Source organism: Rousettus aegyptiacus, unplaced genomic scaffold (genome assembly GCF_014176215.1).
Source record: "Rousettus aegyptiacus isolate mRouAeg1 unplaced genomic scaffold, mRouAeg1.p scaffold_m13_p_6, whole genome shotgun sequence".
Classification (NCBI taxonomy): domain Eukaryota; kingdom Metazoa; phylum Chordata; class Mammalia; order Chiroptera; family Pteropodidae; genus Rousettus; species Rousettus aegyptiacus.
Window position 1 is genome coordinate 34,792,505 of NW_023416309.1, and position 15,156 is coordinate 34,807,660.

The window sequence follows — 15,156 nt, forward strand, 5'->3', positions numbered from 1 at the left end:
CATTTCAATGTCCATCCTCCCTATTCCACAGTAAGGGAAGTTTTACCTGGCCATCTGCCTTCCCAGATATAAGACTGCATTCCCCCATTACCCTGCAGAGAGATGTGATTGTACGACTGGATTTTGGCTGATGGAATGTGTATAGAAATCAAGTGTGTGATTCTATGTCTTTCTCTTCAAAGGAAAGGCCTATGCCCTCTGCTCCCTCACTTTCCCCCTCCCCTCAGTCGGGAGGGTCGGTATAGTGGTGAGCTGCCTCTTCTATACAATGACAACTCTTTAGTGATGGCAGAGCAGCAAGGGGTAAAGAGTCTGGGTCCGCAACACCACTGAACCTTCACACGAGCCTTGGATCACCTACCTCCACTGTTACTAAAGAAACTGCTTTTATCCTGCTTACCGCTATCTTGTGTTATAGCAGCCTAACCTGTAGAATTAATACATAATTCACTCTGGTGAAAGGAAAATGTAGAAAAGATAAACTTACCAATCGTTCTGCCATGACTAGGAGAGTATTCACTGCATCCAGACGATGACTAATATCCTCCCAGTATGAAGTCAGGGTAACGACTGGCTTTGTGTGGGCCCAAGGCAAGTAATAATAGTAGTTCCCTGGAATAGAACATTGAGGATCAGTAAACACTGGACACTTGAAATAAACAATAAGTTTATTAAAGAGATGTGCAAACTGGGCTATAGATCAATGGTATGCTTTAGGAATGGTCTGGGGTGGTCAGGTTCTTTAATTTTATTCAATTAAGCAACTGAGGGACAGATAGTTATTAATTCAGCCTGTTTTGAAAAAAATCTCTCTAAAACACCCTAAATTGAATATAGTAAACTGAACACAATGATCTTAGGATCTTTCAGTGGTTCAGGATCATGTATCTGAACATCCTGATAATTATGTAACACAGTAGCAAAAAATAGAACAAATAGAAAATTAGATTGTATGTGTTTTTCTCTGACAACTGCTCTTCTAAACAAATATTTTTTTTCTAGAAGTTGGGCAAAAAATAATAATTTTTTGTTCTTTAAGCGCCTTAGCTGGGCATGTAGGGTTTGATATTAGTTAGAGCCTTACAGTGATTAAAAATTATTAGCCAGCATTTTCTAGTAATTTTATATTTTAACACTGCTTGTACAAAAATTAGGTAAAAACTATGGTAAAACTGTTGGAACATTTTATCAGAATTTCTCCCTTCTCTATCCTCTCAAACCATTTGTTGATACCTTTATTAGGGTATTCTTATACTCTGCCTTGTATCACGATTTCTTTTTTACACTAGAATGTCAGTTCCTTGAGAGTAGGGACTGTTTTTCTTGCATCTTTGTTCAAATACAGTTACTTAATCCTCACAGCAAATCTGAAGAACTGATGGTTAGAATTCAGTGATGCGGTGAAGGTTGTAGCGCTGGTGAGTGACAGAGCCCCATTCACTTCACCTACTCACTCTAGGAGTGAGCTGGGGCCTGGCAGGGCAGAAGTGGGAAGGGGCAGGAGCTGTTTTCAGGGAGCTCAGCACTCAGCGAGTCGCGACTTTTTAAAGCAGAGCCAGCGTTAAAATTGGTCAGGGGAGGGGGTCCGGGGGTTCTGCCCCTGGTAAGGGGCCTGCAACTTCTTGTGTTCGACCGGTCTTAGAGGCACCTGAACTCCAGGCACCTCTTTTCTCCATTCAACTTTTTCCTGTCTCCTAAACTAAGCATATGCCATGGTACCAGCCAGAGAAAAGGCTGCTTGCTACTCGTGTGGCGCACCCACTGTAAACGTGTCCGGCAGGGAATGGTTAGCGCCAGCCTTACCGTCAAACACCGCGCGGCTGTACTGTGTGGTCGATGCCAAAGGCTTACAGGTCGAGTCAAACTTGTTCCCGTAGTTCCCAATGCTGACTTCAAACTGAATGGCTTCGCCAACATCTTGCAGCATGGTGGCCGAATGGAACACGGCGGACAGGCTGTACTTCCGCCTTCGCTGATATTTCTGTAAAGTATGAGCAGCAGAGGACTCAGTGAAGCTCCTTTTGCTCTAATTTGCATGCTGATTTCTAGCATCTGTAATTCTAAACCTAATAATTAGAGTTGAATGGAATGCCAGTGAAGAATGTTCTGGAATCTAGTGGTTTCCCTTGTACTCATACAAATGAGCAAAGAGAATGTTCATTGCAGCATTTATTGAAATAGAGAAAAAAATGAAAACAATACAAATGTCCAACAATAGGCCACTGGTTAAACAAATTATGTTACATCCACAAAAAGGAATGAAAGTTCATAAAAATAGGTAGATCCATATGTACAAACATGAAAAAGTTTTTCTGTTTTTGATTGTTTTTTGGTTTTTAATTTATAACAGTCCCACTCACCTCTGTTTATTCATTTTTGGGAAAACCTGCTCTCCCTCACCCCAAGCCACCCTGCTTGCCCCTCCAGGGACCACCCTCTGCCAGGCTCTCCCAGGGACCATGTGTATCTGGGCCCTTGGGTCTCTGCACCAGGTTCCCATGGTGCCCAGCCCCATCCTTTCCCCTCCCCTCCCCTCCCTCCTCCTGCACTTTCTCCAACCAGGCCCCCAACCCCAGCCTACCCCATCCCAACCCCACCTGAGGGTGAGTGACTCCTGTACTGTAGGGGGAGAAGTGGAAACTAAAATGGTATTTTGTAAAAAATATAAATAAGTAAAAGGTTTTTTTTAAGTTTTAAAGAAAGAACTATGAGGAAAGGAATTCTGTCCTTCCCAGTCCCTGCCAATTTTAAAAACCTTGACCTCGCTGTCGGGAGCCATTTTGAGGCACTGAAGAAGTCACGTAGCTGATAGCCATGGAGCAGCTGCTGAGACTGCTTAACAATGATTCAAGGAAGCAAGATGTTAACTTAAACATTACTGACCCTGGTGGGGAGACTTGCATCATAAAGAAACCCTTTTAAGATAGTGGAATGTTTTACAGCCCAGAAAAGGATGTTCATACCCTGAGGGAAGGATATATAGAAACTTATGTAAATATCAGCATTCCTATGGTAATGTACTTTGTGCTTTGCCATTGTACTCTGTACCTTACTATTGTTCCCTGTGCTTTGCTATTGTATCCAAAAACTTATATAAAGGCTATGCTAAATAAACTCGGGGCTGCAGCAGTGACTGTATGCCCTCCCGAAGCGCTTTCCTATCTTTTTTCTTAGGCTTCACCCCCCTCTTTTAGGTGCTGTTCGATCTCTGCCGGCGGGCTCCGGCACCTCGCTCCTTCTTTTTTTTTTTAAAATCATGAAATGGCCCAGGACCAGGGCCTCTCTGGGGCAGGGACCAGTATTTATTTTTCTGAAATAGAAATCGAACACTGTTTCGTCCTGCCTTTCCCTTCCCTTCCCTCCCCTTCCCATTTCTCTTTTCTCTTTTCTTTTCTTTTTTCTTTTCTTCTCTTCTCTTTCTTTTAAAATTACTGGCTTACTGAGTGTGAGGGAGTTGAACATATAGGGCCAACAATGACAACACCGAGTATCTATCAGGCCAGCAGAAATGACTAGGAGTCCTTCGGGCTTTCCTTCTCTTGGGCACATAAGTCTCTTGAATCCACATTCTGCCCCTAATCCTTGCTCAGGTGGCTTCTTTCCTTCTTTGTGTCTCATATCCCCACTGATCTTTGGACACTTTGTTTTCTTCGGTCAAACAGAGCCATGCAATGGTTTAAGTTGCTGTCCTCAATTATATCCTAAGCATTGTGTCACTTAATATTGTCCACATCTGAGGTCTGTTCTGGATCTCTGTTGGTGTGCAGTCTCTGTATACACTTGGAGGTGAGAACATCAGTGGTTACTATAGTGTAGCCACACTGGCTTTGTGCTCTATTGGCAAACCTGTGAGACCTATGAGTGATAATATTCAAATTGCACAAGTTTCTCACCATAGCAAGTTTAGTTTGAAAGACTCAAGAGAAAGAACTGCCAGCTCTTACAGTCCTTCCATCTGAGATTTAGAGGTCACTTAGCTATCAAACTTTGTCATATGATGACTTTTTCGGTGTTGTGTTTGTTTTTTTCCATTGCTACCTTGCTACCAATGTGTGTACCATCATCTAAGTAGTAATGTAGTGATACCTCCCATCTGTAGGAGACTAATAAAAATTACTTGATCTCTGTAGGATATTCATTAACTGATTTTTTCTTTTCCTTCCTTATTCATCCATGTCATGGCCTTTATCAAATCATGGCTGGGTCTTCTGGCTTGTATGATGCCAGAATGTGGTCATTCATTTATAGAAATATTTAACCATTTAAAATATATATATATTTTTTTTCATGGTAAAACACACATAACAAAATTAATTGATGTTAACCATTTTTGAGTATCCATTTGGTAGCATTAAGCACATTCACATTTTTGTGCTACCATTGTCACCATCCATCCACACAACTCCTTTCATCTTGTAAAACTGAAACTTTGAATGCATTAAACACTAACTCTCCATTCCTACCTACTTTATCTGTCTCTATGAATTCAACACCCTGGGTACCTCATATGAGTGGAATCAAACAATGCTTGTCCTTTTGTGACTTAACATAATGACTTCAAGATTTAGCCATGGTGTAGCATGTCAGGTAAGACTCCGTACTTCCCCTCTGTGTGTTATGCGTTAACCTACTTGGGTACCTGATTGGTTTATCTGAGAAGGTTCCACTCAATAAACCTGGTGTTGGGAAATGACACAAATGCGTTCAAGAGTGTTACTTAGGTAGCCACTTTTCTTGCTCGCAACACGCCCACAACTAAGTCCCCTGAACTATCCATGGTTCAGGAATGCTGTGGCAATTCAAGATTTAGTTTGAATTGTATGAAAATTATAAAGTAGGAAGTTATTTGTATTAGAGCTTATACATACAGCATAACTTCCTTGTAAACCATCTAGGATGATATCGGAAAGAGAAGAGCAAAAATATGAAACATAATTTGGGGTCCAAATCAGGCTCAGAAAAAAAAAAGATCAGTAGTTAAGCTCGAGCCATATTTTAATGTGGGGGCTGCAGAGAAGGGAGAAGGTACATAGGGAGGCTCAGTATAAGGAGAGGGATGTTGCTTGTGGCTGAGCTGGTTCTGCCCTGTACACCTTTACGTGACCATAATTCCATTAGAACTCTCTGGATTTCCCAAGCATAATCTGTAGTCATCTGCAGATGTCCTGTTAGGACCCTTGCCCTGGAGGATCTGGGCTCTGAGACAATAATTCAAGCTTCTGGTCATCACCCAACTCCCAACAGAACGGGTAGCACATATTGTGAGCAAGCAGCTTAAGATGGAGTAGCTCCTTGGACCACCTTTCAGGTCCAAACTCCATGAGAGGTGCCTTTACCATCTGCTTGTCTGCTCCAGAGCGAGGCTGTCCTGGGTAGTGCAGGTGAGAATTCAGCCCTTCCTCCAGCTCTTTCCCACTTCCCCTATGCCCTCATAGCTCAAAAAGTGGAGAGAAAAAGGAATAATCAACACCATTTAAGGAAATCGAAAGCCTTAGCTTTCCTTAAGAGCCCCTCCCTTAGTAGCCTTGGGACAAAACTTCCTATAGCAAAAAAAGTTAAAGCTTGTAAATTATAGTCTATTGGATACAGAAGGGTGTTTCTTTGCCTTTTTAGGGCCTTGGGGCTCTCTTTCAGGTCAATCGATGAGCAGTGCACACTCTAGATGGAGTTGGTATAGCGTAGAATATCAAAAGTGATTTTGAAGAAGGGAGTAATTATTGTCAAGCAGGATAAAGAATAGCAGTTAATAATAGCTCTTGAAGGTGGCTGTGGCCCCACAAGGAATGAAATGTTCAGGGTCAGTGATAAGGAGGCTGTTTCAAAGTAAATTGCCCAACTTGCTATCCTCGACCTGTTTACTAAAGATGGTTGACAATGGTAATGAAACAAGTCTCATCATCCCCTTTAAGCTGCTGTAGATAGATCGAGAGGGTGTTGCAGGGCACTCGCCATGACTCACGTCTCTCTCCAACTGCCACAGCTTACTCTTCAATCCCTGGATGTCCCCCCTTCAAGTCCCCTTGCTCAGGTAGGCCAGTACTCCCATCCCACCACCAATCTTTTAAAACGCTCTTTTCTATACCAAGTAGTATCTGCACTCCAACACTTACCTCAACAACCAGCAGGTCATCATTGGAAATAGGCTCAAGCCTTTTATCTGGTGGTGTCTTTTCAAGAAAAGTGCTCAATTCGACCAAGATTCTGCCTCTGTAGGCAACCCCTTCCCCCTGCAAGGTAACAACACAGGATTATTCCTCTAGGCATGAACAACAGGGGAAAAAAAAAGGGATGGGAGGGGAGGGGAGGAAAATAGGTCTATCTAGTCAGGCTAATTCAGCTACGAAAAGTTTCTTGTTCCATGGCCCTAATCTCCAAAATGAATCAGTCTGTAACTTTCTCAGCTGCATTCAGGTCTTTGGTAACTGAAATAAGAGCCATTGACTTCAGGTAGCTTCCCAAAGGGAGCCAAGGGAGCTAGGGCTGAAAAGGACCTTAGCCATGGCTGAGGTCAGTGGCTTTTAAGGATCCAGGAGGGATTCCCAGAGACCAGAGGCAGCAATGGAAGAATCTCTAAGTCCCCCTCACCCTACTTCAGCAGAGCAGCTCTGCATTTATCTATAGTACTTTGGCTTTTCTTCTCCACTTCTCAGAATAGGGAGGCTGCCATGTTGGTAACCAGAGCGAGTCTCAGAGTAGCCAGAAAGTAAAGGAGGAAGATGTGCTAGGTGCAGCCGAGGGTGAAAATGAATATCAGATACTCCTCCCATCATACCCAGCAATGCTGGCAATAAAATCTCCTGGAGAGAAAGGAAAGGCTTCCACCTCCACAGCTAGTCTCCGTCCTCCTCTTTCTAGGGCTTTTTCTTTCTACCTTTCTGGGTTTGGTGGTGGTGGTGGGCCGGGGGGGGGGGGCTAACTAAAAGGCCCATCTCTGGGCCTCCATGTCCTCATCTACAAAATAAAGAGGTTGGATCAGATCAGAGGTAGCAAAGAATTTCCTTAGGCTTGTCACCTCCAATCATTTGGTAAATTTTTAGAAGATGGCATTGAACAGAATTATGAGGCAGCACATTTGCTTATTAGCAAAGAGAGCCAGCATTGACTGGCATCTGCCCTAAGTGCAGAAGTGGGGAAATGGCCATGCTATGTGTTTGCAATTATCAAATCAGATGATCTCCAGGATCCTTTTCTATTCTTGCATTCTAAGCCTTGAGGAGCATGAGACCTTTATCTTTCAATGCTTGATCAGTCATACAATGGGTCTGTGTGTGTGTGTGTGTGTGTGTGTGTGTGTGTGTGTGTTTGTGTTGGGGATCCCCTAAATATGAAACTTAATCATAACTATTATAAGAAGAAATCAAATTAATCAACACTCATTAATAACAAACCTTAACTGAGAAACTAACCTTTCCGGTATTTAGCTCTTCATAAGGGTCTGGGAATCCCGTGTACTCTCTAGGGCTTCCATAAAGGTTCAGATAACAAGGTCCAAATGTTGGAATAAAGCCCACCTCTGTTTCTCCTGTATTTGCTGAGAGATAACATCACCATTAGATTTTAGGCTTTTAACACTCAATCTGTTGAAATAAATATTAGTTATTAATTAGCTGGGTGAGACTGCTTTCTTCCATTTTGTGAGTTAGTTGTATTAGTGGAATCATAAGCACTTGTGAGACTTGCCATATTTCCATTTTCTTATTGCTATAAAATTAAATTAAAAAAACAGTTTTGGGGTAGTTCAAGTAAATACATTATCTTACAAAAAGATAATGCTATTCAAATGAAAGAATAAGACTTTCAAGGTGACCTTCACATTTTTTGCAAGTTTATTGGCATTGTGTTAAACATGTCATTGGCAATTGAGGCAAAGATTATATTGTTTTGGGATGTCATTTAAGTGATGTATATCAGATTAACTTTACTTGTTCCAAAAAAAAGTTATTTAGTCTGAAGTTAAAATATATAAAACATTAAAAATTTTTTATATTTAACAATAAACTGCCTATGGTTATAAGATCACATGATATTCATAACCAATATGGAGTCTCCATTCACTACATTTTATCTGTAGTAGACATCCAATATGTTCCTTATTTTGCTACCTGGCCTTAGCAAGACTACTCCCCAATGAGGGGCACTGAAGGCAATGTAAGTAAATAGCAGGAGCCAAAGGGAGATCATGGGTGAATATGGGGAAAGTAAGAGCTACCTATAACTATCTGAATGGCTCCCATATGGAGAAGGGATGCACTTGTCCCGAAAAGCAGACTAAGGACCACTGCTGAGAGCTATGAGGAGGCCAACTTTGGTTCACTCAGTGTAAAGAAGATCTTTCTATGAATGAGAGATGTCAAATGATAGGATAGATCTCATTAGGGACAGAGGAAATGTTAAGGGCAAGACTTAGCCTGTCTTTCAGGACCTCATAAAGATGATTCCTGTTATGGACAAGAGGTTGACCAGATCACCTGTATGGCCCTTTCCAAATCTACGCTTAAAACCAAGAGAGAAAGGTAAAAAGTAGCAGAAAGCATGAAGGAATGAAGTGTTACCAAATCTGTGAAATTTGTTAAAAAACTAAGGACCACTTAATATTTATATAAAGTCTGATCATAAGATAATGAAATTGATTTCTAAAAAAGAATGTGGCATTGTGTAATTACATAAAGGTGGGTGATGATATTGTATATTTTCACAGAGCTAAAGTTTACAATGGTCTCTCAAAAGCAATGATCTCTTTTCCCTCTCACCACAACCATAGGTGATTAACATGGGCTTGATAGATGACAAACCTCTCTAAACATCAGAGTCCTCATCTATTCTGGGAATAGCATCTGCCCTAAGAGAGTTGTGATGATCAAGTGTAAGAGCATTGAGCAAACTTGCAAAGAATGGCAAGAGCTGTGCAGACCAAAGGACAGGTTACGATTCCTCATAAAACATTCAGTATCTTCCAACCTAGCAATCCATGTTGAAAGTAGGGGTAAGTTATTTCATACATTTTGGACACTGATTTAATGCCCCATATCTCTATGTATTGAACAACGATAACAACCAATGTTATATCTTAAAAACAATTATTTACAATGAAGCCAAAAAAGATGGTTTGCATGGAGGTAAAAAATATTAGACGTTAGACATGCAGCAATGCCTGGTAAGCACATTTGTTTTTAGCTTAGTCATGCAGGAAAGCCATAAAGCACTAATACAAAAATTATTTTTAAGACAGCCAAATGTCAAAAAAAAAAAAGGTTCTCTAGGCAATCAATTAGTAAATTCTTAATAAGAGCATACTAAGATTTAGAAGATTGCAAAGCATAAACCTGTATATGATGCAGCCCCAGATCCCGAAGACGAGAAATCTACATCGTAAAAATACAATTGGTTAAACAACAAGAGAAACACGGCATTATAAAAGAGGAATTGAAAAAGTTAACCAAATCCAGTGCTATGTAAGTGGTTTAGCAACACCAGAAAAATCCAAAATTCAGACCCAAGCCACATGATTCTTTTGTAATTTATACAAATCTCATGGGTTAAATGCAAATGGCACAAAACTTTACGACAATTTGCAGAATTGCTGCACATGAAATAATCTAGTCTCTCCAGCCGCATGGCAGTCAGGCATCAGAGAAGAGTTAGCTTCTCACCACCAAAGGAGGCCTGATGATGTTACCAACATTTTGTGTTTTTAATACAACATTTACTTGTCTTATGTTGACTTAGTTGGGACCAAGTCTAGAAAATACAAGCTAATGTAGTCCAAGGCTGTGTAAGCAAAGGTCTGCAGTTTATGGTATATTATTTGTTTCTTTTGGGGAGATGCCTGCTGCTAGTTGTTATTTTGAGACCCTGTAACAAACTGTTCAATGAGTCTGTAATGAGAAAAGGCCTCAGAGACAGGAGCTGAAACAGATTGTAACAATTTCTGCTTTTATGAATGAATGGACATTATCACTAAGAAAAATGCTTATTTTAATATTTCTTGAAGATAATCTTCAGGTAATTATTGAATGACTTCCTGCTAATAATAAATAAATTTAATAATTTTTACCCTCTAATATAGTTGTAGCATGATTTTTAATTACTCTTTTGGTTATCTTTAACTAATAGATTTAATCTAGTCTTTATATCTGGATTCCTCATTTGACAATAAGAGGCTAGAGCCTCCTTTCACCTCTAATCTCTACCTTCTGTATTTTTACTTTTACGTTGTAATGGGTGATGAAATTTAGATTTTGTTTAGAGCCCTGACTACGGGCTTAATTTTAATAAAAAATAAATCAATAGTGATTTCATTACAATAACTATATAAATATTGTTCTCTGTGGAGAAAAGGAGAGTTATAATACATTTCCTTAGTTACCTGCTGTTGCAGCAGCATGGTCCTCTATGCCACATGTTCAAATGGAATCTCTTAACTTCTACCATTTATTTAAAATAATGCCACACATGATCTTATATTTGGACTATATTTTCTTTGTTCAGCTCTTTGTTTTTCTCAGAATTTCTAGTTGCCTTTTTTCCTTCTTGACTGAGGAAATATTCTTTACCATATTTCTATTATCTACCAGGTTCTTATTCATGCTACCTATTGCTTAGATTAACAATACATTTTTTTAAAAAACAACCTATAAAGGCCTTTCTTGAACAAGATGAGAATAAGAGGAACTTTAGGTTTCTCAAGGCAAAATATGTCTCAAATTCTCTGACTTTACTCAATATGTTTAATGTATTGGCAATTATAAGAATGTTTGTTATTTTTATTTTGGTAACAAAAAATAAACTACTGATCTTTAATGTGTTAACATTAAATTTTTTCTCTTATTATCTTAATTTTTCTCCTTCATCTCCTATTATAATTTCTGATATGCGCACAGAGGCATAATGCCAGGTATAGGCAATTAGTTCTCAGTGTGGAAAACAAGAAAAAGAAAAGTGTATTGGTTACCAATGCATGTTAGGATGAAAGGCATGAAAACAAAAGTCACATTATCTTAGGGAACAGAGATTACATGGTTCATTGCCATCTGACCTCCTTTTTCCTGCCAAGGAAGTCAATTAAGAAAGGGAATATTATATTTGGTTGGACTTGTTTCAATGCTACTGTAAAATAAATAAATAAATAAGGTGCTAGCATTCTGCATTGACACTCAAAAATTTATAAAACAGCTACTGGGAAAAAGTTTTTGGCTAGGAGCAAGAAAGCTAAAATCTTCAAACTGTTATTTGCCTTGGTGATTAATTACTAATTAGGTGTTTTGCTGGTCATCACCAAAACATCACTAAAATGGTTCGCTAGGCTCATCACACTTGGCTTTTAAGAAATCAAGTCCATTGCCAGGTGGATACCCCAGTTCATTCCTTCTCCAGAAGTTCTGTACCCTGTCTTGTTGCAGCTCTGCTGTGTGACTTACCTTCCACTTCCCCACCAGAGGCAGCAATTTTAGAAAGGTGTAGATATGTTGTTCCAACTACATCATTTTTGGTAAGGCGGTCCCTATGTAAAAGAACAGGTTAAAGACCTCCATCTGTAAGACTACATCGTCATTTCAACAATAATAAGAGTTGGAAAAGACCTAGATGTCAGAACTCATCCTGTCCAGTGGGCCTTAAACTTTCTACACTTTAAAAATCATTTGGAAACCCCCTACTCTCATCTCCTATGCAAGATTTTGATTCAGGAGAAGCAGAGGTGGAGAACAAGAGTCTGCATTTATAATAAATATATAACCCAAATGATTCTGATAAAGATAGCCGTCCAACTATTCTTTAAGAAACACTGACCTAGTCAGACAGTTCATTTCAGTTGTAAAAATAGAATTTACAGAGGTCTAAGGATTTTGCCTATGGCCACAACACCATTGTCGTAAAATGAATTAATCAGTTAAAGGCATATTACATGATGAGCATAATATAATACTACATAGAAGAAGTGCACATATCTTATTTTATCATGTTTATACTAATTACTATGATGGATTAACAACTACAGTAAGGTATATTTGAGGGTCATTGATAGGAAGAAAAATTCCCTTTCAATTCATTTCAAATATTTATTGAGCACCTACTGTATGATAAATGCTATTTTTCTGACTATGATTGCTTGTCTATAACTTGAATCTTGTCTATATGGTGGGGACAAGTTTGCCTACTACAAATACATACAATCTTGTACATCAGTTGGCATGAAGAAAAATGATTATTCATGGGTATTAAGACACATGCATGGGGCTTGGATCTTCTCTGTCCATCCAGAAGGGTCTAGACTACATTTAAAGACTCTTTAGCTTTTCATCAGTTGTGCAAATACCCTATAGAGTATATAAACTAAGATCTAGATCCAAAAATTCCCCAGTTAAACAGGGTCCTTCTATGCATCCTACGCTGCGCTATTGCTTTGGAGAGGGCAGACTAAGCCAGAAAAAAACTCAACATTTGCAATGACCACAGGCACCTCTGGAAGAGCTCAATCTGTGATCAGCCCACTACAGAACCTGTGAGACAGGTGGTCACCTGAACTATGTATGGTTCGAACCGACAACACTCCCGGGGGCTCCCGAGGCCCCAGGAGTACCTCCAGAATGTAACCTGAGGGTCTCAAATGCTTTAAAACTAGCTCACACTTATTAGAAGGGACAGTTTTCCCCAGATCCCTTCATGGCCCTCAGTTAACTGTGTTGTAGTCATTGAACAAAATGAAACTCGCTCCCCTCCTCCCAAAGTGCCCTGATGCCATAGTACCAAAAGGGCTCTAACACAAAAGTCAAATACATTTGGCCAAAGGAAAAAACTAGGGCCAGACAGCTGGAGGTCCAAGTAGGTCTCTAAATCTGAGTGACTGTGGGCAGGTTACTTGACCTCTCTGAGCCTCAGTATTTCACCTGTAAAATGAACTAATACTATTATTAGTCTCTATTTTGTAGGGTTCCTCTAAAAACTAAATGGATTAATGCAGGTAAAGCATGAGGCACAACACTTGGCAGTAGTATTCAAAAAACAGTAGCTAAATCATAATAAACACTGACGATGATGATGACGATGACAAGATGATGATACTTGCTATTTTTCACTCTCAGAGAGCTAAGGGCTGCCAATTAAATGCCCCATGTAACTAGATCACACCCAAGAATGGCCTCATTTTGGCCAATCATTGCTAAGAGGTTGGTCTAGTAAAAATTCCATCAGAACCTTTCAATGAATTTCCTTTGCATTCAATCAGATAGGTAGCTCTGTTTGTTCTCATTTCGAAGAATAACAAAATGTTCTGCTGATTCTGCCTAAGAAATGGTTTACTCCATTTCTGAGCTTGATTTTGGACAGCTTAATGGTATTTAATTCCTTATCTTCAGGCATTTTCAGATCATTTTTTCCTTCTTTCGTTACAAGCAGTTAAGATATCGAAAGCTTTTCTGCAACAACACTATTGCTACTTTTTAAAGAAAACATCCAATTCTAGAAATAGTTTATCATTTCCCTCTGAGAAAAAAAGCAAAAAATCTGAAAAGTAAGAGTTAGGCCATCTAGAATAACATTCTTTTCCAAATAACATTCAATATCCAAATGTTTAATTCTTTAATTTTGAATTAGATACAATTCCATTTTTTAACTCACCAGTCATATACTGTTAGCTTTATTTTTTCACACACTGAAGGAAACTATTAAAAAGAAAAGGAAAAAAGTAGTTACTTTTCAACTTATTCAGTAACTATTAAAATAAATATTATCAATTTTTTTGAAAGTAAAGGAAGTCAAACCTTGATCTGAAGATTAACAACTTGATTCCACTCAGGGTTTGCATTTTTCTCAATTATATTTGTGCAAACCTGTAAAATCATCAAAGCAAAACCATAGGTAGTCATTCGAGTTTCTTATTTCTGAAAGTTTACAATATATGTATACTAGATTATGACTCTAGCAGTTTACTTATAAGTTATATATGTAGTAACCTGGTTACAGTTTATCTTGATAATGATTTGGTAAAATATCCCATGAGTTTAATATTGTTCTTTGCTTATTCTATGCACTAAAAGTTTGTTTTCAATTGCTGGATTTCTAATATTGTATTACCGTAATAATACAAGTTAACTGAATACATATTACATACCGTCTAATAAGCATCACTCTATTAACATATCCAGATGGATCTTTCGATCCTGCCCACAAGCCCCCTTCTTCCTTCTCCCCTGATTCCTGTCCCAGTCTTTCCACCACTGTTCACCAGGTTGCTTATGCTTAGAACAAATTGAAGGAAATTGTTAAAAAGCCATAACATCTGTCTCCCTTTTCCATGGCTTATCCAATCCATCAGTACATCCTGACACCACTATCTTCATGTAGATCCTGACCTTCCCAGACACCCGCAGCTGTCTCCTATCTGGATTCCCATTTCCTTTCCTTTTCTGCTACCTCATGTCACTTCCCTGTGTAGCATCCTCCATGAGTTCACCTAGTACATCTAGAAAAAGGCCCGACCCTTCTCTGGCTGATAAAGCCCTACCTGCCCCACCGCACACATCTTTCTGACCTCATCTCTTAATTTTCCCCCTTGCTCACTCCGCTCAACCAGTATGTTCTTTCGCTGCAAATGCATCTCCTCCTTGACGACTTTACAGCTCCTCTTCTCTCTGCCTGGAAGCTCCTGCCCCCTAGATTTTCCCTGCTCAAATGTTACTTCCTCAAAGGTATCCCACATGATAACATAGCTAAATACCCCTCCAAACTCGTACCCAATCTCCTCTGGTTCCTGCTTTGTGTTCTATATAGTACTTGGCAGTATGGGAATTATTCAATTACTTCTTTGCTTGTTTATCGTCCTTTCTATTACAAAGCAAGCTCCATGACAGCGATGACTGTCTTGCTCACTTCTCAATCTCAACACATGGGATAGTATCTGATACTTAATAGGCTCCAATAATTACTTCTTGAATTAATTAACCCTTTCAACAACTCTATGAGATTATTATTATCTCCATTTATAATTCAGGAAATTCAGACTTAGAGGAATTTGCCTTAACTGCCTATGAGGAGCGTAAAGTGTGAATTAAAAAAAAAATTTTTTTTTAATTTGTGATTAGGACTTAGGATAATTTTTATTCTGACATAGGCAAGTGTATTAAATTTTGGTCTCAAGATTGTTAAAATATTTTTTTATCT

At 39.1% G+C, this 15,156-nt stretch overlaps 1 protein-coding gene across 5 annotated transcripts in view; it reads right to left on the reverse strand.

The window, feature by feature from the left end:
• Positions 1-15,156, reverse strand: part of MYOF (myoferlin) — a 131,262-nt gene that overhangs the window by 60,571 nt on the left and 55,535 nt on the right. For 3 of the 5 annotated variants that reach the window (XM_016164188.2, XM_016164185.2, XM_016164187.2), the window contains exons 14-21: positions 13,758-13,826; positions 13,615-13,658; positions 11,418-11,500; positions 9,324-9,362; positions 7,407-7,531; positions 6,111-6,227; positions 1,804-1,981; positions 488-612 (exon numbers count right to left, since the gene is read on the reverse strand). In XM_016164188.2, the coding sequence (XP_016019674.2) occupies positions 488-612; positions 1,804-1,981; positions 6,111-6,227; positions 7,407-7,531; positions 9,324-9,362; positions 11,418-11,500; positions 13,615-13,658; positions 13,758-13,826 (780 nt within the window). The remainder of the gene's footprint in view (positions 1-487; positions 613-1,803; positions 1,982-6,110; positions 6,228-7,406; positions 7,532-9,323; positions 9,363-11,417; positions 11,501-13,614; positions 13,659-13,757; positions 13,827-15,156) is intronic. The other 2 variants (XM_016164186.2, XM_016164189.2) reach the window with 1 other exon arrangement.